Raw genomic sequence first — 23,208 nt, 5'->3', positions numbered from 1 at the left:
GCAAGTTCTTAATGAATTACAGTAAAAATAAAGATTATTAAAGATGTCAACACAATAGAATATTGGGGTAACAGCTAGACTACCACATACCCACTCACGAACTAAGCCCACGCCTGCTCATGGAGAGACAAAGATCAGCAACAGATCACTTAGTGAAAACTACCCAGCTTGCATCAACTGGCAAATATATGAGTACCTGCTTTCTAGGACAGCATTACAACTAGGACCTTGGAAAACACACAGCAGAATCCAAAATCACTCAAATGAGTCAATGGACTACAACTGTTTACATTAACAGAGTACATCAGACATCTCTAAGAAAGCTTGCCTCAGAATTCTTTCAGCCATTTGTCACAGCAGTTCATAACAAAGCAAGAACCGCCAAGGTGTAACTGATGCACAAGCTTATTTCAGGTGGAAAACACTTGTGATACATAAACAAAACTGATCATCTGTCCTGAATTGAAGATTGCTCCAGGAGACAGGGATACAGGGAGTTGTTATTCCTAGTGATGGCCAAGTGACAATCCCGTCATTACTACGTAGTGACCTGAGAGAATAATCTGACATGTTACTTATGAAGTAAGGCAGTTGTGAACTTCTCAACACAGAGTAAATAACTGCCCAGGGCTGTAGACAGCAGCATGATCATGGAAACTTGTTACAAGGGGTAGAGAGGGGGAAAAAAGTTCTTAACCACGTATTTGAGGAGTTCTCAATTTACAATAATTTCAATTCCTGAGGACAAACTAGACAATTTCTATTAGAGTTCAGCTGGGAAATTAGGCTTAGAACTGAGTCCTAGGTTTAGAACTTCTTTTTCTAGTACCGTAAAACAAATGAGACTGACAAAAAAAGACCTTTGCCACAAGGAACAGAAGTCAGTTAAGACAAAAAAAAACCCACATAGAAATCATGTTTGGGAAGATGCACTAGAAATTAAGAGGTTCTGTGTGGTTTTGCTGTGACAAGGAATTCCACTCAGTTATCTTATTTCTCCCAATTAAACATCCATCTTTTTGTTGTCAATGATTTCTGTAGCTATCAGTTACATCTATGTTCCAAAATTTATTATCTGCTTTGTCACTTCCAAATTTCTTAAATGACGCATTCAATGTTTTTATATTTTAAAAATGAGGGGGGAAAAAAAAAAAAAATCACATCTCTCAACACAGATTGTCTTTCAAGCATTAAATTTTTTTTTCCAGGTACTCAAACGGGGCTACTGAACTGCAACCAAGCACTTTGCAAGCCATGCAGGCTTCAGGAGATAACCTTACCACTCATGAAGCTTTGACCTGATAGAATTGTTCATGATTTAGCGGTAGCTGAATCACGTCATTCAAGCATGAAGGAATTCATACAGAGAAGGCTTTCTTGCACAGAAGGTAAGTGTAAGAAAAACTATTCCTGTAACAGGAAATTGATTTTGATAAAATGTCATATCGTGGCAAATCAAATTACTGGTTTTCAAAACCAGTTAAAGACTCCTTGTAATAGCCTGCTACAGGTAAAGTAGATACAGACAATGTCAGTACCACCTCTGATATCATCAATATATTTATTGATATTTGCTTTTTGAGCATATTCAAATCACCTGTGCTAACTGGTGTTTAGAAAGAAGCTCTATAAACTTCTGCATTACAATTACAAGCATTTTTGCCTCTGCCACTGGGCGTGACTTTACAACTGAACAATCCACATCTACAGGCAGAAACGTTAATAAATACAATACATATTGCTCAGTCAGTCCCTGAAAACTTTGGATTTTTATCTGATAATTTCACTTTGGTCATTTTAAGTGGAACACTAATCAAGACAGGCATACACTATTACAAAAGATAAGAAAAAGATATGAGCTATCACATCTTTCCAACAGAGGTGAACTTTATGGTTTAGGCCCTAAGCACTGCAGCTCTACCAGCAAACTGATTTACTCAGCTTCCAAGAGATCACTAAACATCACAGCTCCAAATATTATGCCTCTCCTTCTCTATAACTTAGTTTTCCTTTTCAGCCAGGGTTGTCTTTGTTCAAAGTTAACATCAGCCGTACTTCTACCTATATTTCTATTCCAACCTTATCCACTATGGTTTTATTAATTATCTAATTCCAATATTGCTTTCAAGATCCTACATACAAATATTCACACACTTTATAATCTCCTTAAAAATAGGAAAACTAACATTTGTTTTTCAAAAAAAGCCAACAGACAGCGATACAAACATTCAAAGAATTTTGACAGTAATACAGACATTCAAAGACATTTCTTGTCTTCCCTACAATTCCCATTAATGCTAAACGACAAGGATGTAATTTTAACGCTAGTCGTCTTGTGGTAGGATGCAACTACATTTTATCTTATAGGATTTGATCTAGCTGCTAGTTTAGAGGGTTTATTTATGAAGACTGCGGAGAATTGTCTATTTAGGTTTTGCATGCAGAAACTCATTCAACACTGATGCTCTCAAAAGGGAGCGAATATTTAATACTGAGAAGGAAGGACTAGTTTTAATTGTTGACATTCTTTTAAAAAAAGCTTTCTAGCATAGCCAATTTACATGCCTGGTGATGAAAATATTTAAGAATACACATGGTGCACTAGACCAAATGATATCTGGGACTTTTGCCCTGAGTAATTTCATTTTCCCAGAGTGCAACACAATACCTTCCTGCTTGTAAGTAGGACATTTTGGCCATCTAACAGCAGTATGTGCTTCCTTAATTTCCCTCACCTGGTATTCACAAATGATCTTTGTAAAAAGAATTTTGACCAATTTGGTATGGTGAATAACTTGGTCTTATTACAACAAAGCGGGTCCATTTTAAAAAGAAATACACAAAAAAAATATCTAGGTACAATACTAATAATCAACACATGCAGCAGAAGTACAGTAAACCCTCAGTCACCTGAATTATGCATCAAACATGCAGACAACCAAACTGGCTTAATGCTGAAGCATCTTTGGGTCTGGCTGAATTTATTTCATTTATACAGAACACAACTACATTTGCACAGTGCTGCTTCTACAGCCATCATGAGTCCATAACGCAGTTTAATGTCTCCTGCACTACTCAATGTATGAGCTCAGATTCTGACAGACCTGAGCTACTTATCTGTCAAACCAGCTCTAGGGTCCATCCGCTACCGTATGGAAACAACGATCATCATGTGGACAACTGTGACAGTTTTCCCATGAACCAGCCTCAAATCTACCTACATCTCAAGAGAGTCTTGTGTCAGCATGATACACCGCTGTGTGCAGGGTTCAGAGAAGATTCATCCATTTGGTGCTGTGTATCCTGAACACGCAGAGCCAACCAATTAAGATTGCCAAGCAGCACAGTGCAGCCAAGCGAATAAGACTGCTGAGAAGCATGGTGCAGAGACATCAACAGTCCAGAGCAAGCCAGCACCTGAGCTTTGATTCACTGTGAGCCATGCTCGGTTTGGACTGCTCCACAAAGAACCAGTACCTAACAGATCTCAGAACATATCCTATGCTTTTCTATATGGAAAGATAGGTGCTGAATACGTACACCTTTTCAACCTGTTGCGGGAAAACTGTACTGTAATTTATAATGCACAGTTTACAGAGTTCAGATATTCTGAAGGAGACATACTCAAAGACGCACTCTTGGAGGTACATCTCCTGCTTTGTGTATTTTACTACTGCAAAAGTATTAAAATTACATTGCCCTATCTTAACAAAATGGGTCTAAATTAAGGAAATGCTGTCACCTCAGCTTTCAATCAAGCTGAAAGGTGCTCTTCCAACAGATGATCTGGATCCAGAATAATATCTGCCAAGCACAGCTTCCATTCTAATATGATCCTTTCCTTTTCTCTTATCAAGTCCCTCCACCTCCTGGCTTAAGTTCAGACAAAAAGCCCTTGATGGATGCTTATCCTGTCTGGAGTGGCAAATGATCTAGTTTGTAAAGCAAGTGCCACATGCAACATATTTAAAAATTCAGAATACCACATGCTAAGCCAGACATTTAAGCCTGCTATTGAGCCCTGGTCACTGTACTTGCCACTCTTCCTCCAATAACTATAGAGCAATATTCTAGTCCTGTTTTACTTACCTACCAACGAGCTGATACAATTTTGTTTTCAGATTCATCTTACTCCCTGGTTTCCTAAGAAATTATACACTTCTTGCCCTATTCTAGAAATCCGGAGAAATTGCCTGTGAAACACTATTCCTACAGAAGGGTGTTAAATTGTAGCTGCCCAATATTGTATTGATCTATTTTCAGTTCATGGACTTCAGTTGCTTTGCCAGATACTAAGAAGCTACCTTTTGAATGACAGAAGGATTCAATGAAACAGGTAAGATTTTCATACTATCAAACAGAACAGGTAACTATTATATACCAGGAATCATTTATTCATCAGAACAGTTTGAGCTTTCAGGCTGATCAGCAACATCTTATCTCCTATCGTATTTTCATTCCCAGAAAAGACCAGCTCCTGAGCAAAACAAAGCCTGTGGCATTTCTTCAGAACTCTTCACCTGCTTTTATGTAGAATCTCCACATGGTATCCCCTATATTCTATACTTCCAACTTTACACACAATTTTTTTCCTTTCCCCCACTGCAGATCATCACTTCTTTAAAAACAAAGACATAAACAAAGAAACAAACAGGTTTCAGACACTTAAAGGGGTTTTATTCAAAGGCACCCCTAATCCTTAAGCAGTGCCATTTATCTAAACTTCTCTTTCCTACAGGGAGACACTGACCTTTTGTTCAAGGCAGCAGATTCACCCCTCAAGAAAAAGGTTAGAAATATCTGGAACAGAAACACTGATTTTGTCATGCCCTTGATCACAGAATCCTTTCCTCAAAAATTAAAAAGTCCACATTGTTCTTTAAATACAAAGTATTCTTTGCTTTCATGCGATTCAGGAGGACTGAATAAATGCTCCCAAGTTAGTGGAAGTTCCCAAATCTCCTACTCTACTTCTTGTTGCTTTAAGGCCCCCACTGCACAGGACTCAAGCAATGAGTCCAGCATGTTTATGAACATCAGCTTCATTCACATTTATGCAATCTGTTCTGTCCCACCAGCAAGGCATGGCAGACCCATTCCTTGGAAACCAGTAATCTAGTCAATCAGTGCCCTGAATTTCACTCTCCAGGGTTTTAAGAGTGATCAAAATCACTATAGCCAGAAGTTACAAGCAGTAACTAACCCATTTATACATGCCATATTTGGTCAAACTTGCAAAGCTGATTGCTAAAGAATAGGATTAGTAAAAACCAAAGCAAAAAAAACCCCAAAACAAACAAACAAAATGCTTTGGCCTTTACAAACTCCACACACGGGTTGTTTTTTTTTGGTTGGTTGATTTTTTTTAATGATGTCTCCTTGGGAAAGTCTTGGAGTTTATTCCAAAAGCTGCATTATAAACACAATGTATGCTGTTGCGCTATGGATTAAACCCACAACACTTGTCACAGTTCTGACTAAGGTAGTAGAAACTCTAAAATCAAAGTCAGGCATTCCCAATGAACTATTTTCAAGCAAAGCATAAGCTCAGTCAGGTTCTAGGAAAAAATACCTAGAACTAATCACTAGGCATCAGAGAAGGTCAGTCAGCACCTCAAACCACTGCAAGTTTTCCTGTATCCTACCTTCATTTTGTTTACTACTTATGAAGAACACCTGCTTAAAAAGCAACCTGCCCAAAATCACACACTTCTGACAGTCACAAAGAAATGACTACTACAGTATTGCCATGACAATGCCTCCACTTTTCATCTGATTAATATCCCTTTGATTCTTCCTTCTGTCTTATATACAAACTCATGCAACTCCTACTTTAAGTCATACTGAAATTCAGCTGTTTCTATGTGGATAGCTAGAAATTTTTTGTTCAAGCACTTGTCCTTGCTAATTACAGAAGCTTTTCTTTCATTTACCTATAATTACACTGCTTGCTTCTTCCTTTGACAGCTCTGTTGTCCCTTGACTTCCATATAAAATGCGTCCCATGGATCTACAGAAATATAAGTAAAGCATCTTGGATAAGCTGATACCCAGTAACCAGCTATGTGCACTCTTAAGCCAGGGCAAATGCTCAGTAACTTTGGACAGAAAATAACTTTACTATGGAGCCTTCCTGCAGGCAGTTCTGACGACAAGAGGAAGCACAGGAATGCATTATATTACTGTAACAATTCAAACAGCATTAAAATTTTAAGATGCTTTTCAGAATTACTGCCAAATGCAAAGAAAGCATTTAATGCATTCTTCTCAAATTCAAAACTAGCACCTTCCCCATAGGTTGACCCTCTAGTCAAGTATTTGTATTATACTTCAAAGATTAATCATTCTTCCTCTGTTTTGCATAAACTACCATGTCCACTAGTATTCACACTTAAAATCTTCTTGCCCAAAGTGATACACTCTTCTATACTATCCACAGTCTGTTACACATCTGATTTTTAGCGTATTCAACCATGGTAGAAGGTTCAGACAGATCAAGAAGTTTACACTGCCTACAAGACTGATAAAATTGCTGGATACCTGAAAACAGCATAAAACTTACATTAATATATACCATATTATAAAAAGACTGTCACCATGACAAGTAATTTCTGCTTTATCTGCACCTTGTTGTCCTCCCTCCAATCCACCTCTTTTTTTTTTTTTTGGGGTGTGGGGGTGTGTGGGGGGGTGTGTCCTGTCTTCTTTTTGAAATGCAAGCTTTTAGAAGCTGCTATCAAACTCTTCTAAGCATATTCTGCATCAAATTTTAAATTTCTCACTTCACAGCAAACCTACAAAAGTTGTGTGTGGTAACTTCACCTAGAAGTTACCACAGATTTACATCATTATGAGAAAAAAAATGGTTCTCCCCTCTCTCTCTAGCACCCTGCAGACTTGCGTTATCTCCTTTCCACCTACTGCGGTGGGGCTTCTGTGCGTTTCTGAGCTAACCGAGTTAGGAGACTCAATACTTATTCTAAATGGAATTTTTATCTTGATCATGTACTAGTACTTCTCTACCAGCTTTTGCTATTCCCTCATCTAGCAAGGATTTCAGAAATGACTTGTTAACATGCCCGAGTTTTTCCAACCTTCAATTGTTTTAGAATTTGGTAGTAAGTTTGATTCTTGCGACAGGACGTGGACTGAGTGTCTTTAGTTGTCTGTATTTTGTAGTGCGTTGCCACTGAAAATAAGAGTAATTCCTGATAAAAAAGGAGAGACCTTGGAATTAATTAAATCTAGTCATCCCCTTCTTATAGCTTCAGCCTTTATGCAGCAAACAGGATGGGGGCCATTTCCAATGACTATTGTTTAAAGTGTGCTTCCCATTTGCTAACAGCAAACATGTATTTTACTTCAGACAAGTCAATACATACTTGGAAAATTCACAACATAGTTTTAGTACTGCATCTTGAATACAGGGTTGTATTTGAGATATTTGTACTTAGAAGTGCATGCTGTTGTATTACTCAGTATTCTGTATTGATCCATTGCTTCTTTATATCTTATCATATATCCCTCACCTCCAGATAACACAGACAAAGCCAACCTCATGATGATAACTGTCTCTTCATCTAAATCATACCAAATCTTACCATTAGATACCTAATCAAATAGTTTTGTAAATATCCCTTCATAAATATCACTTGACTGGATAATTTCACAAGGCGGTTTAGGCTCTCACACATTGGCTACTCTAAAATTCTGCAAAACTACATTAAAAACAACTAAAACACTTTAAAATACTTCCACGAGTGTTTTCGGAATGCATTTGCAAGACAGTATGAGATCTGATGTATCAGCTCACCAAGAAAAACCACATGTGCTCATTCCACAGAGCCATGCATCTAATAAGCCTACAGACCACCCTCCTCAACACTCCTTGGAACTGTACAAAAACCAAAAAGATGAACTCCTGTAAAGCTAGTATTACAGTAAGTACTTGTTCATTTTTTCTTACATAATTCATCTCCTTGAGCAAGAAAGATAACTCTAACATTGCATTGTTTATTCCACTTCAAGTAACTCATTTAACAATATGCCATTGTGAACAAAACAAAACTACTGGAAGAAATAAGATTAGGTTTAACCAAACCCTAATAAAAATCTTGTTTTGCAGATGTTTGTATCATACATGTCTTTTAAAAGTCTGAACAGAATACAGTTAAGTGCATTAAAATCTTGAGAACAAAGTCAAATCATTCAAATCCTACTCTGTTCTTTCATTACTAGACTGATCATTTCCCAATACAAATGTACAGGCTTTAAATATCTTATAATTTATTTGAATATCATTTTCTACTCACGTCTATCCTAAATATTAATGTCTCAAGAAGCTAATGGAAATCTGATATCCAGAGTAATACTCTAATCTCCATATTTCTAGTTCACAGTCATTACTGGGATCTCAAGAAGAGCTTATCTTTGCATACTTTCTACTTCATCATCATATTCTTGCTAGTCCCTACTAAAATCGCCTTCACCACATGTCCTCATTTCTCTAACTACTAAGGTCCACATTCTCAAATATATCTTAACACAGTAATTAGAGCAATTAATTTAAAAATAGATAGTTTTTCCTAATCTCCAAAGCAAGTAGGCAGGGAGTCAGCTGGAAGGATGCATGATTTTATAGTAAACAGCTTTTTAAACAAACAGACAAAAAGGAGGATATGAAAAAGTGGTTTTAGATAGAAGATTTTCTAAGTGAAAGACTACTCCTATAAGACATATTATTAGCAGAATAGCTTCACTTAAGAATTGCTTGAAACGTTCATACCTACAGCATTTACTGCAGTAACTTTTACAGGGTACAGCTATAGCTAAATATTGTAGCAGTATTACAGTATGATAAGCTTCCTGCATGTTTTCAAAAAGGCATTAATTATGCAAAGTTCTAACTGTAACTTTGTAGTAGAGCTTGGACAGCTTTTTACTCTGAAGATCACAGGACAGGTTACAACCAGCAGCTTTGGACTGTGACTTTTTCATAAGGGACTGATGACATAGATTTAGATGCCAGAAAATCTAAATGGCTCCAGAATGATGTATTAGATATATCTGTTTCAGAATTCAGTTTCTGCACCAAGTAATACAGTACTTTGAAGTAGGAGCTACTAAGTAGTAAATAAACTTTCTTCCCATCAGTTCTTTTTAATACAATTATATTCATCATACACTGGTAATGATTTACTTCACAAATATCAAGTAATTAACATTTCCACTTCCTCAGGCACGTTGTCTTTCTTTTTCAGAAGTCTTTCTGCAAAACAGATACAATAATGATAGTAATTTTTGCATCTATGTCCCTTCCGGAGTCCTTTTTCCCTCCCACTGTAACTGGCTTTAATAATAGCAAATGTAAGCAACTTAACTAAACAGAGGGAAAAATTAAACATATACGCAGTTACCCCAGTCTTCCTTGTTTTTGAGGTGACCTCTGTCTGCAGAGAGCTTAACTTCAAAGAGTTTAAAAAAAAAGACTAGGAAGCCACGAAAAATGTTGGAAGGCCAAGACCTATATTTATACAGACATTGCAAAGGTGTCAACAGCTTTAAATAAAGTAAATGGAACCAAAATTAATTTAGCATCATAATCTTGTTATCATGGCTTACAAATGCACAGGTGAAGAATTTCCTAAGAATATATTACTTAAGTTCTTTATAATATAGAAAGAAATCAATAGAACCCAGACACGCATGCATGCATTAAGTCATTGCAGTAACTGTCCTCACGTAATAATGCAGACAGCCAACAGTCAATTTGACACATAGTGAATGGCAGAATCTTATTAAACTTCAAGTGAGAAGGAAAAAGTTTGAGTCTTACATTTTAGGCCATTCATTCCAGTTTATGCACAAATCCATATCGTTACAGTGCAAGTACGTGCAATCTGGCAGTACAGAAGCAAAGAGAAAAATCCCGACCTTTACCCTATTAATTTCCCTATATTCTTCACTGATCTTTCTTCATGCCTCAAGAGGACAATGCATTTTTCAAGTGCTAGTTTGACAGTAAACATTTAAAGCGTGAAATATTTTTCAAACTTCAACCATGAAGGGCTATTTTTGTCAAATTCAAAACACTCATTCCCAAATAATTAGAGAGAATTGTCACGCATTTCTATGCACAAAACGCACACTGACTTTAAATATATCCTTCTGCATATTTGCAGATTAGTAGCTACAATGTTTTGAGACTTTTTTTCTTCCATCAGGCAATTTTTCAACTACAGATTTTGATGCATAAGCAAAATATACCTTTTTTTTTTTTTAAATCACATTTATCTTTGAATGGACTATCATATCTACTCCACAAGCTCTTTGTGCAGCACCCCGTGCAACAAGAGCTTCTAGATTCTGCCAAAACACCAGGGAAACAGCATTCCAGAACAAAAGAAGCTGCTTTTTCAACTGTGCTAAAAACCCAACACACACATTTGTTCCATTACCGTTGCTGATTTTTGTGATCAAGTGCAACCAGACTGCAACTTACCTCCTAGTACCAAAGAAAGAAAAAAAAAAAGGGGGGGGGGAGGGAAGGGAGAAAAGAATTAATTTCTGCGTAAGCACATCAGTGATATCATTTAAAGCAAACAGGCAATCATCAGGAACACTGGGTGTACTAAGTAGTGTTGCAAACAGTGTAACAATTAGATCTTGCCAACTGATCTACACAGAAGCTAGCAGTTTACATAACAATGCCGCTCCTGATTTTTAGCGGTTGAAGTCACATTATGGAAAGCAAAAAATATTTCCTATTACCAGTTCTTGTAATGCAAGTACAATAGTTGCTAGCAATTAAATTAAACCACTAGCAGGAGAAGCAGTCTTTTGATTCAGACACAGATCAGCTCACCTTTCCTCAATCATCAGTACTCTATTAAGCTATTCATAGAATAAAAACCATCAGATTAAACTACATTTAGCCTGCCGTGTCACATGAATATGCTCACGCTAATCACCACACAAAGCCACCTTGTGAGAAACTAGTCTTTATTTCTACATCGAAGCAGTTCAGGATTAAACACACCTTCAACATTGATAATTTATGTTGTTATCCAAAATTATTTTTCCTCATTACCGTCACTTCTGCCATATCCTAGAGCGTCAGCAGTACATTACACTGCCTCTGCAAATAACACAACGGAATAATTATGACAGCGCAGACAATGGAGCTACTGGTCTGTATGGGAAAACGTAATACAGATCCCTATGCATATTGTAGGGCAATGATGCAATTTCTACACATCCTATGTGTATTTGAAGTCTAACTTTCAGCCAGCTCTGACTTCCAGTGCTTTCATATTCCTAGCTGTTTTACAGCGTGAATCATTTACTTGGAATTCATCCATTCAGTGCATTTCTAGCAATTCTGTCTTTCAATAAAAGCTGATTCAATTAGAATAGACTTACAAGACCCATATGGTTTTATCAGTCACTGTATAAATGTGCAGAAAACTACCCCTTGAGGCAGTGTCCCTATTTAATCATTCCCTTAAAGGGAATGCCCTATTTTCAAGATGACATTTAACAGATGAGGCCAGCAAGTCTCCTGAAGACAACTGGTATGCTGCACAACAGCCTGCCCTAAGAAGAAATATCCATATCAGGACCTTTAGAAAGCCCAAATTCATCTTCATGGAGAGTTTTTAAAGCAGCCATCAAATGTTACCATTCCAACAACGAGTTTTAAGGCTTCAATCTCTCGCACACTGTTGTTTAGAAATTCTTCCCCATAGGCCACAAACTATGGTTCACCAATGCTCAGCAGAAGTGACAGTTGTATTGAAAATACCCTGTTTGAGAAACATATAGATATCAACCAATTTGTGTTTCCTTGATGACAATGTGCTACACATCTGCAGGGGTCAGGAAGCTCAATTTCCTTAACAACATCCCCTGCGGAGGCTGTATTTGGGAGTCTGCAGAAAAAGCAGTGGTTACAGTCTTTTAGACCCCTAGAGCCTTGGGATTCATGGGGAAGTGACCTCTCCCACTTCCAAACCCACAAAGGATTGGATCCTCCAGGCTGCTCCTCTGTCCCCTTCCTGTAGAAACGGTGATGCTTCTTGCACCTATGCAAAAAACTACACGCAAAACATTAGGTTCATACTGATCAGGAGCAGTTATTGTTGCACAAACCAGGGTGAATACTTGGCACTTTGGTGATTTGTGTCGAAATACTTGGTGTTTTGTGACCAAACAGGAAGGAGCTTCCTTCTGACCTATCTTATTTATTCTGCACTGCGGGCATGAGCTTCCCAGAGGGTTGCAGCATTCTAGAAACTTCCTCCATTCAGAGCCAGCCCCACAAAGATGTCCACCTCAAGTAGGTGAAAAGGCTACACACTTTCCCTGATAAATCAAGTGTCCATAATGCTCTTCAGGAGAGATGTTAATGGAAAAAGATGCCACACAATCATCAGCCCTCACCTTTTCTTTTCCCCTTATTCAATTACAGAACTTCCAGTGCATGTCCCTAAATCACAGAAATCTAAGAAACAACTTTCCTGTCACTAAATGTGTCAAACCAACTTTTTTTCCAGCTTTGAGAGTTAGGAACTCCATTTTAAAAATAAAATTTAAGCCCCTCCCCCTCATTCACATATATTTTTTTCTACCAAGTACTGTCATATGAACTGCGCCGTTCAGGTAAAGTGTATTCAAGTATTATGGAAAAGTTTAAAGGTAAGTCCCAAACTTCCAGTAAGCTAAAATGGGAAAATTTTCAATTTTCATTTCCTCTCCCCCACACAACTCCTAAGAAACCAAGAAAAAACTTGTAGCAGATGTCAAGGTTATCTCTTGTAGTCTTCAATCTGGCTTCTGATGGAAAGTTTCCCAGCCGAAAGCCTACCAACAACATTCTGCAGCTGACCTCTCTAAGTTCAAGCCTGCTCTACATCAACGTACCACATACCAGTAGAACACACTTCAGAGAGAACAGACAATCTTCAGGATCTCTCTGTCCTACTTAAACCAGGATAAGCTACTGCAAGAAAGCATTAAAAAGTGAACACTTAACATTTTGTGCCACTAGTCTATTTTGAAAGTACTTGTATCAGCCAACAAGACATCGTTTGATACCGTGCAAAAATTTTCTGCAAAGCATACTGTCCTAACCTGACTTCCAAGATGAAAAGTACAAATACTTGTATCAAGTTTTAAACTGGAACAGGCGTAGTGGCCTGTCACTACAGTAAAGGAAAAATGGCTGTAACAAGCCATGGGGCAAAAGATGTATCTCCTGCAGAGTGATGATAAGTTGCAAGAGCTTTCTTCTTACCAGCTAGGCTTCTCTTTTAACATACTTAATCATATTGTAGGTGTTTATTCAAGTCCCAGTAGCTTTTAGACCAGGACAGCTAATTATTTACCCTAGAAAAGACACAGTAAGCAAGAATACCACTGGTGACACTAAAAACAAAGATGACATTTCCACTAAAAAACCCCAACCAAATAAAAAACCTAAACACGTCAAAACGTGCACTACTTATGCCCCAAAGGAAAGTACTTCATCATGGAAATAGAAAGAAGTATATCCATTATCAAACATGGAAAGAAAGGAAATACCAGATGGCATAAAGGCTTCTTTGCTTCAGTCTCCACACAAAAGTTTAATTCCATGCAGCCAAATTAAACAAGGGGATACAAGTACAAGTTAGAATAAGAAACAGACCAGGCTACTGAACGTTACATATTACAGTCCACAGCTTCTAATGAAATCCACCCTCGAAGCATATTGCTTAGAGAACTACAGGAAGATGGAAGAAGTCATCAAGTACTGCAGAAGAGAAAAAGAAAAAAAAGTAAAAGAGAAATCACAAGATGGGTAAATAAAAACACAGGAAGTAGTAGATGACTCAGCCTAACTCAAATTTCAGAGAGATACTAGAACAAAATTATTTAACAATTGGAAGCATTAAAGGATAAAGCCAATTGGCTTGACACAGTCTAGTTTCTCTCTTTAATGGACTAATTGTCCTAGTGACTAGGAGAAAAGCAATACATGTCCCAAGGCTGACTGGCAACACAATCAAAAATCCTACTTGAACTAAACTATGACTGGGATGTAGTTGTGCAGAACTAAGTTCAAAATGAGGGTTTGTTTGCTTGTTTTTAATAGTTCTCAACTGCCAGCTGCAGATGTAGGGTAGCATTTATAGTGAGGTTCTACAGGTATACTACTTAATATTCTCAATCATGCTTTGGACAAAGGAATAGGGCGTGGAACAAGTACACCGCACCAAGCTGAAAAGTGGTGAGAACTATCTGCCAAGACCAACCTGAGTTAAGATGACTCAAAAAATCAAAATGAAATCCAAGAAAGACAGCGTAAAGCACCACAGGCCCCATGACTGCATAAAAAATAGCCCTCCTTAAGTAACAATGGGAGACAAAAGGACACCAGACTGTACTGATCAAGTAGATCAAGGCATGGAGAAGCCAACATCACGATACTATTACACAAAAGGAAAACCCGCATTCAAGGAAGTACCAACATTGGACATCATAATTTAGCAGGATTCTGGAAAGGCACAGTGCCACTAAACCTTACACTAGAAATGACTCAGCTGAAGGTATGCCCTCATTCTGGGCTACTACTGTAAGAAACAGGTGTGTCAACTGAAGAGTCAGGAATAAAGAATCATGACAAACTGAAGAAAACTGTCACCTATAAGAAAGGGCTGCTGAATTTTTTTGTAAGAAAGGCTTAGAGAAAACAGGTAAACATGGAAAACAAAAAGCCAATAACCAAAGAACTACAAATATAATGAGTAATTCACTGGAGACAGGGGGAGTATAAATCAACTTATCTTACCGAACAGAAAGGTTTGATATCTGGGAAAACATCAAGGGTAAAAAGCACTGTAAATAAGCTGTCTAAAGGGGCACAGTCTCCTTTACTGGCGACTTGTTAGAACAAAGATTATGTTAGAAGTTGCCCAAGTTTACTTACTGATCCTCTTTCAATATGGGAGAGGGTCTAACTCACTGGAAGACCTTTTCCATCCTAAGTTCCTAGGGCAACATGGGTAAGCCAAATGAGACATGTTAGCCTTCTTAGAACCTTCTCTATAACAAACCCAAACGTATTCAAAGGTGTTACTACTTTAGTAACTGTGGAAATCAAATGCTAATATATTTTGCTTGGCTTTGGTACAATTCAGCTGAGCAAGCCATTCTTAACTAGCAGAACCTGCCTCTATCCCTGCAGCACCCATTAACAAAGTTGGCCTTCTGCAGAGGTATCTCTTAAATCCATGATCAGATCCAAGATCTTGGAAACAGAGGACTAAGAAGCTCTTCTTCCTGTTCAGCAGCTCTGACATCATTAGTTATCAGATGAGGGGAAGAGAGAAAGTTTATAGAAAGCAACAGGTTTCTTTCTGCTCCATGTTTGTTTCTTTAATTACATAAAGTATATATACACCCACAGGAGGCCAACTCACAATGACAGCTACCTAAATTTCTGGCAAAGATGACTGCTGATGTTTTCAATATGATGCAAAAAGACATGGCTAAACTAGGTTTAAATCAACTATCAAAGTTGGATCAAACAGGCCCTACTGGGTCTTAGCCCAATATCAAATGAAACACTGATTGTTTTGTTCTGGAGAGACTGCATTAAAAAAAAAAGGAGGGGGGGCAAGGGAAGCTCGAGCTATAACAGACATCAGTGAAGAGTTACAGGGAAAAAAAATAAACAAAAAACACCAAACCAAAAATACCAAGCTCATCCTTAAAAAAAGAAAAAGCACATTTTTTTCAAGAGCTGTTTAGAGTAATGGATTAAGATATCTGTCAAGTTCAAAACTACAAAGATTTAACAACAGAATTAACCTTAAAAAAACCCCAACAAACCAAAAAACCAAAACCAACCACTTACGTAGCCTTCCTAAAATATAAGCTTTGTCTGCTTTTGATCAGCTGCCCATTGCATTCACTGTTGCCCATACCAGCTATACCTATCAACAGCATCTAACAGAGCAACCCCAATCAACAGAAATTACTTCATTGTTTTATATGGAAAACCAAAACCTCATTCAAGCTGATGTGTGCAAAACTCTTAAGTTTCATTACATTTTTCAGGGAAAATAATCCCTAATAAATTCCTAAATGACTCCCAAGGTTACTTTTAAAAACTCTTTTTAAAAATAAGACTGGAAGTCCAGAATGACTAGGTTACTTGATGGCTATCTACAGAGCAAAAGAGAATTATTTATTCATGCTCCTCTTCATAATTTAATATGTAAGCTAAAACATAAAACTTGTAATACAGAGATTGGTAAAGTATGGATTATATATGACTTTTCCACTCACTTCATTCTGCAAATGAATTTCCTTCTCCGAACTACCACAAGTAATGAACAGCTCTTCAGTCTGTTCAGCTTGATGCAGTCATGTATTTGTAAAATCAGCATGACAGGCGGTTCTTCCTCTTTTTCTCCTTCACAACCTTCCCCCTGACACAGGCATGCGCATGTGCGCACACAGAGGCTGCATACTGGAAGGCAGAAGAGAAAGTCCTTAACAAGCTGCTGTAAAACAGGCATGTTAAACCCGACAGACAAGATAAGTACCAACTCTGTCCTGAGCAGTACTGCATTTCAGCAGAAATACAAATACTAGATTTGGTTAAATGTAACCGATTTGTGCTTATAAACATCCAGATGGTACATGACTAAACAAATTGCACATATTTTCCTGAAGAAAAATGACCTTGATATCCAAGTTAAAAAATTAAACGCTTTATTTATGCTTCCCAAAGCATAAAATAAACTCATGACAGCTTCAAGTAGAGACCTGTATCTCATGTTTAGGAGACTGTCAGACATGCTTATAAAATACATGCACATAGTGAATGGCCGCACTCTCAGGCACAATCAAGGAGCACAGACCAAACATCAAGCAAACATACAAAGATGGCATCCCAGTTCCTTATACCTCAGACTCTTCTGCCCAGTATGATTTAAACCTGGGTTTTCATACCTTAGGCTGGGAGAAAAGGAACGGTTGAGTAATGGAGACCAATAAAGCATAGGACATGGAAGCCATGCCCCTGTTCAGCTGGTTATATTATGCCTCTACTTCAGCAGTACAGGATATTAAGAGGTATACACCCCAAATCCACAGAAATTCATCCTGACTTGAGATGACTTTCTCACTCTGGCTATAAATTTCAGGGGTTATTTTATGTAAATGATACTGGATATAGCAGCTTGCCCAACATGTATATCACAGAGGAATACCTAAAAAAGAAAAAAAACAAACAACTTCACAGAAGTCACTTGTATTGATCTCCTTATTCTCCTTCCTTCTTTCCCCCTGCCAAAAGAAAAATACCTTGAGCTTGAATAGTGTGCACTAAGTCTCATAGATTCATAGGTAAGATTAATTTTTTACTGAATTCAAAGCAAGCAATAAAAGTAGTTCTAAAAAACAAAATTAAATACAACCATAACAAGCATAAAGTAGTTAGATCTGTTCATAACAATCCTTCTTCTATTATTAGCTAAGAGAATACTATTAGTGAAAATATCCTTTGGAATTCTGCCCCTTTTCCTAATTTAAAAAAAAAAAAAAAATCACAGAACACTATCATCTCTGGAAAGAGCAAACTCATCACTACCCCTGAGCCCTTTTTTTCCTTTATTTACACAGCAGAATATCACACCAAGCATTTCAAAGTTTAAAAAGCCAGATTTGCTGTTCCTCCTGTAGCTCTCACTATGCTCCCCTGGATGCTCATCCTTCACACTGAATGGAGAAGCGGTTTGTCATAGCACAGAAAAAGGATGGGATCCTGCAACTACAGGCCAGACCACAATACTCATGCATAAAAACCACATTAAGAAAAGCAAAGTGACGAGTAATTTTAAATCTGGATGCTGTCACTAACTGAATAACATAAGCGTTAACATGATCTGAGGAAGATGGAGCAGACAGGCAATGGAGCAGTAACGCAGGCTCCTAGAAGACAGAAGAGAGTAGCAAACATACATCCCTTTAGAGAGAATGCTAGTCCTCTGGCATACTTCTTCCCAGCAACACTGGAACTCTGAATCTTCAGCTCTACAACGCATCAAAATTACAATGACTAACTGTGTTAGCTGGCAAGAAAAAAAAAACACCACCAAACCAAAACCCCAAAATCCAAACCCAAACACCTACTGAAGGACAGACAAACTAGGAGCAAGTACTTGCTGCAGTAAGGTCTGTCCAAGGATCCAGCCCAATTCTTGAAGTTCAACCAGTATTGATATACTCCTGATTCAGATAGTGCCGTGAAGAGCAAAGGAAAGAAAGAAAAGAAATGGTAGTACGCCCAGGGAGGTAATTTTCTTTTGGCAAACCAGTAATTGTGGAGAGTCAGGACGAGTTCAGCAATCCCACTCTAACTGCCCCAGGAGCCAAATAATTCCCTTCTGGGTTTCCAGCATAATCTCATTGCCGCTCTTGCTTTTACAGTGATGCCAGTCTGGGCTTTTTCAGTGTTCTAGCTATTACTTTACTTGTCTGTACAACAAGTGTGGCAGAGGGGGAATGATGATTCTCAAGTGTTTATGTCTCAGCAAAACTTAAACAATTTCATGGGGCAAGGAAATCAAACCACTTATTTAGCCTAAGGACTCTTCCTCTTGCCAAACTTCAATGGCTTCTGCCAACAATAGAGCTTCTCAAAGAGATCATACAAATTCTTTATAATGGAAACCATTAGGCAACCTAAATATAGAGTTTGTTACCAGTTCTCTCTATAACACAGTACATTAGGGTTCTATTCACCATTCCTTACTTGTGCTTCTAATGAACTTCACCAGGAGATTTGTTCAAGTAAAGAATGATTATTACAGCCCTAGGTTCCTTACATTTATACAACATCTTTCATCTAGAAAGACTTCAAAATGTTTTAAAGGTCACACATAGAAAATTACTATATTCAGTACAGTCTCCTATCAAGAGGAACATAGTAATTTCTCAGTACCCAAGCAACAATACAGAACAATTTCGGTTAGAAAGTAAATAAGAAAGCTGTGTCTACAGGGAGAATTTAGATCCTCAGTGACGTTACCAAATTAAAGCCTGGCAACAGTTCTACAGTAAAAGGTACAGGGATTTACAAGCGGCAGATAGGATCTCAGCTTTACATCTGACTCACGCACATCTAACTGGCACCACGCTGGGCCACTCCTTCGGTGCTAACCCAAAGAGTGCCACCTTGGGAATCAGTTACACCACTTCCTGCAGCATCCAGGATTTCTCTTGGACATCTCCCATCCAAGCACAGCCCAGTTTAGCCATTCAAGGTGATGCTGCCATGGACAAAGTTAAATTAATTCCATGATCCAATCTGCTTTGAAACTTCAGTCTGAAAGCATATTAAAATATAACCAAAAAGTCATAAGAATATTTCCACAAATCATAACAATTCCACCAGTTGTTGGAAGCTAGACATGGATTATGATTTTTTGGCATAAAAGATAACTCTTTCAGAGAGAAGAAATTATTCAACAGTGAGAACACCCACAAACCCTATCTCGCACCTGAAAATACTTCTGTAAAGTTAACTGTACATGATTAGTATAAAAAAATACAACTGTTTTAACCAACTTTGCACCTAATGTCCAGTGGCCTTCAAAACCACTAAACTTGACTATCATTGCCTGTTTTTCCATCTGCAAATCTGGTCACATTTAGTGACTTTTAACATGCCAAAGCAGATATTAAACCATCCACCATAAAGAAACGTATTTCTCTGAACTAAAAAAAACAGTGCTTTCAAGTGCCTTAAAGACAAAGCTCTCATCAGTAAAAAAACGCAGTAGAAATTTTGAAGAACCACTGAACACTAAGATGTGCAGCTGATGCTGAAGCATCGACTTAAGCTAACATTAAGCTTCAAAATGGAAGACTTTAAAAAAAAAAAAAAGCATTCACAGTGTCATCAAAACACCACAGTATTGTTATTCTGACCAACACGGATGAAAAACATTTTGTCTTATAGGCACTACCAGCACAGGTTTTATCAAGGCCTCAATTTGACCTGTTGGACTCGAGCTCCTTTTAAAAAAAACAAAAATCCACCCAAATGGCCTTTTGTGTCTCTTTGGCACCCTAATGATTCTCTCCATAGACGCAAACGTCTGCTTAATAGCTCAAATCTATTTTCAGAACTGGGGCCTAAAACCTGAACCTGTATTTATCTCATGCCATGTGTAAATCCTGGACTTTGCAAACATGTGAAAATGCAACCCATTTAAACCTCACAGGAAAAAAGAAACCTATAAACCTACTCAGCTACACATTCTTTCAGAGTTTAAACAGAGAAACAAAAAATCAATGTATCAACTAAAGCTCTGCGTACCAGATCACTGTGGGGGAGAAAGTGGAATCAAACAAACAAAAAAAAAAAAGAAAGAAAAAAGGCATTTCGTGGCTAAAATATTAAAAAATTATGAAATACTCAAGTGGGGAAAAAAAAAGAAGGCAATGATAATATTGGTTTCTCAGGACTGTTATTTTTTCCATGCTCTTTTTTTTGTTTTGGGTCATTGGTTTTTTTCATTTTTTTAAGTTTTACTCCTTTTATCCAACTGAATTTCCAGTGCAACAAAACAATTTTAAACTGACTTCGCCTACCAAACTGTCTGGAGATTGAATAGGCTTTATTCATGCTGTTTTAAAGATTTTGCATCCATTACTCCAGCACTATTATTTTGCTGAAAATTACCAATCTGTACACATCTATCTGTGATATAAACACGATGCCATTGTTATAACTGGAAACCACACCATACATGACAGATGCAATTCCTCTCCGTGCATTTACCTCACTGATTCCCTTGGTTTAAAAAAAAAAAAAACAAAACAAACAAAAAACCAAAACAACACACCAGTATTCAAAACTGAAGTTGTGAGAAGCGCTTTCAACATTCATTCCAGTTTTCAGAAGTCTGGGAAATCAACTCCAGAAATAAAGGTGAACCTTTTTTTGTCAAGTAATTGGAAGCAGCCTTGCACTTACAATTTCAACCATGTAACATTTGTTGCAAGTCATATTCAGCACTGCTTTGAACGATATCTAGAATGTAATTGCTGCTTTTGATAGGATTGAAACTTTTATTGCCACTTAAAGGTCTCTCGCTGACGGGATTAACCCATAGGTATGATAAGCGTAACAAAGGATTCTTTAGCAATATTCTCTTCGGTTAGTACGCAATGGCTACAGGCGCGCTCCTCTTGGTTTTATAAAAAAAACTTCCGAGCATGCATGTTTAGGCCACAATACTAAAAAAGACCGGTGGACGCAGGAACCGGGTAATCCACTGCAAGCTTTGACGGGTTCACAGAGACAGAGTCCTCCTGGTAAGTCACGGATACACACGGGGTGGCACTTCCATACGGGCGCTATTTGGCTAATCAACGACGAAGGGTTATTATCCACCCCTACAGCCCTAGAAACCTGCAGGGCGATGCTCTGTGATAAAAAGCCAATGTAAAAACAAAAATTATAATTAAAAAAGGGGCGGTATTTATGAGGCAACGTTAAACTCATAGAAAAACATGAGTTTGAAAGGAAAAAAAAAAAAACAAAACCAAAATGTTAAAGGGTGTCTTAGTAGGCACGCCCCAGGGGACGGCTCTTCTTCCTGCGAGGGGCATGGCCTCTCCGGGGTTTGGCCATGCAGGCAATTATGCCCTTCCTGGTATTTATTTTTTCTGTTTCCACCCACGCCGCCGCACCGCTCCTTGGTTCGGGTCACGATTACCGGGGAGCCCCGGGCGCGTGGCGGGGGGGGGGGGCGGAGAAGGGTCACGTCTACCGGGGAGCCCCGGCCCGGTATCCCCGGTAAACGTGACCCGATTCCTGTCAGAGCCCCCCTCCCTCCCTCACAGCCCCGGGGGCGGCGGGAGGCCACCCAACGCCGCCGCCCCCGCTTTCCCCTCAGCCGCCGCCGCCGGTGACCCACCGTGTGGAGGTGCCCTTCCTCACGTCGCACATCATGCACTTGAAGGCCTCGGCGCTGTTGCGGAAGGTGCAGACGCTGCAGTCCCAGTAACCCTCGTCCGAGGAGGGTTTCGGCTGCCGCTTCGGCCTGCGGACACACACACACACAGGGGCAACACCGGGAGCGACGCCCTCACCCCGCCGCCTTTCCCCCCCTCCCCGCTTCCCCCAGCCGCCATCGCCGCCCGCTCGGCGCACCCGGCCACCGCGGAGATGGGCCCGGGGAAAGGAGACGCCGCTGCTCCTACCTGGTCGGGCTCTTCTTGTCTCCCATGCCGGCTCCCAGACGCGTCCCCGGCCCGGCCCTTTGTGTGTTTGTCAATAAGGAGGAGCACGGGGGTCTCTAACGGGGATCCGGGGAGGAGGAGGAGGAGGAGCCGCCGCAACCTCCAGCTGTCGGGGAAACTCCTGCCGCCGCTGCCCCCTCCTCCCTCACGTGTCCCCCCGCCGCCAACCAGCGGCCTCCCGCAGGCCGCGGCGCCCGGCGGGCCGCGCACGGCGGCAGGTTCGCAACCGCCGGCGGCTCGGGAGCTGCCAGCCGGGCGGGCGGCGGCGGAGCCGGGGCACCGCGGGGGCTGCTGGGGGCGGCGGGAGGGGAGGGGAAAAGGGCGGGCGGGGTGAGCCGCCACGGACCCGGCCCTGAGGGGGGCGGGGGCGGGGGCGGGGGCGGGGGCGGCGGGAGGGGGGCTGTTGCTGAGGGGCGGCCCCGGTTGGCGTGAGGGCGCCCCGCGGCCATTGTCCCGCCGGCGAGCGGGGACGGGCCGCCCCGAGGGGGACATGGCGGGCTGAGGGGAGATCAGGGGCGGGGAGGGGGGGATCGTGAGGGGCCCGGCGGGGAGGAGCTGCCCCGCGGCTCCTCTCCCGGGCGGAGCCGGCGGCCGCGGCCCGCCCGGGAGGCCGCGGCCGAGGCAGAGGCAGGCCGCGGGGAGCCGGAGCGGCCCCGGCGGAGGGGCTGCCCGCGGCGGGGGCCGTGAGGCGGCGCTGGGCTGTCCGGGAGCACGAGTGGGCGAGGCTGGCCTGCGCGGCTCTGCCGTGGGACGCTGCGCCCCTGGTACCGCCTGGTGCGGATTTCGGGAGCGCCCAGATCGCCGCCTTCTCGGTCCCAAAGACGCTGCTGCGGGCCGTGCTTTGCAGTAGGAAAGAAACGGGTGAAAAAACTAACCACGAGGTTCTGCTTAGAAACCTTGGTC

The 23,208-nt window shown here is 40.2% G+C and overlaps 1 protein-coding gene across 2 annotated transcripts in view; it reads right to left on the bottom strand.

Moving 5' to 3' along the window:
- YAF2 (YY1 associated factor 2) overlaps positions 1 to 22,409 on the bottom strand; it is a 28,736-nt gene extending 6,327 nt beyond the window's left edge. Inside the window, exons 1-2 of one of the 2 annotated variants that reach the window (XM_075080993.1) lie at positions 22,267 to 22,409; positions 21,981 to 22,106 (exon numbers count right to left, since the gene is read on the bottom strand). In XM_075080993.1, the coding sequence (XP_074937094.1) occupies positions 21,981 to 22,106; positions 22,267 to 22,292 (152 nt within the window). In that variant the 5' untranslated portion in view covers positions 22,293 to 22,409. Of the gene's footprint in view, positions 1 to 16,332; positions 16,511 to 21,980; positions 22,107 to 22,266 lie in introns of those variants that run through there. The other variant, XM_075080994.1, reaches the window with a different exon arrangement.
- Positions 22,410 to 23,208: the final 799 nt, after the last annotated feature.

Source organism: Phalacrocorax aristotelis, chromosome 1, assembly GCF_949628215.1.
Source record: "Phalacrocorax aristotelis chromosome 1, bGulAri2.1, whole genome shotgun sequence".
In the NCBI taxonomy this organism is placed as follows: Eukaryota; Metazoa; Chordata; class Aves; order Suliformes; family Phalacrocoracidae; genus Phalacrocorax; species Phalacrocorax aristotelis.
Note: the sequence above shows the minus strand (reverse complement) of the source record. Positions and strands in the feature narration are given on the sequence as shown.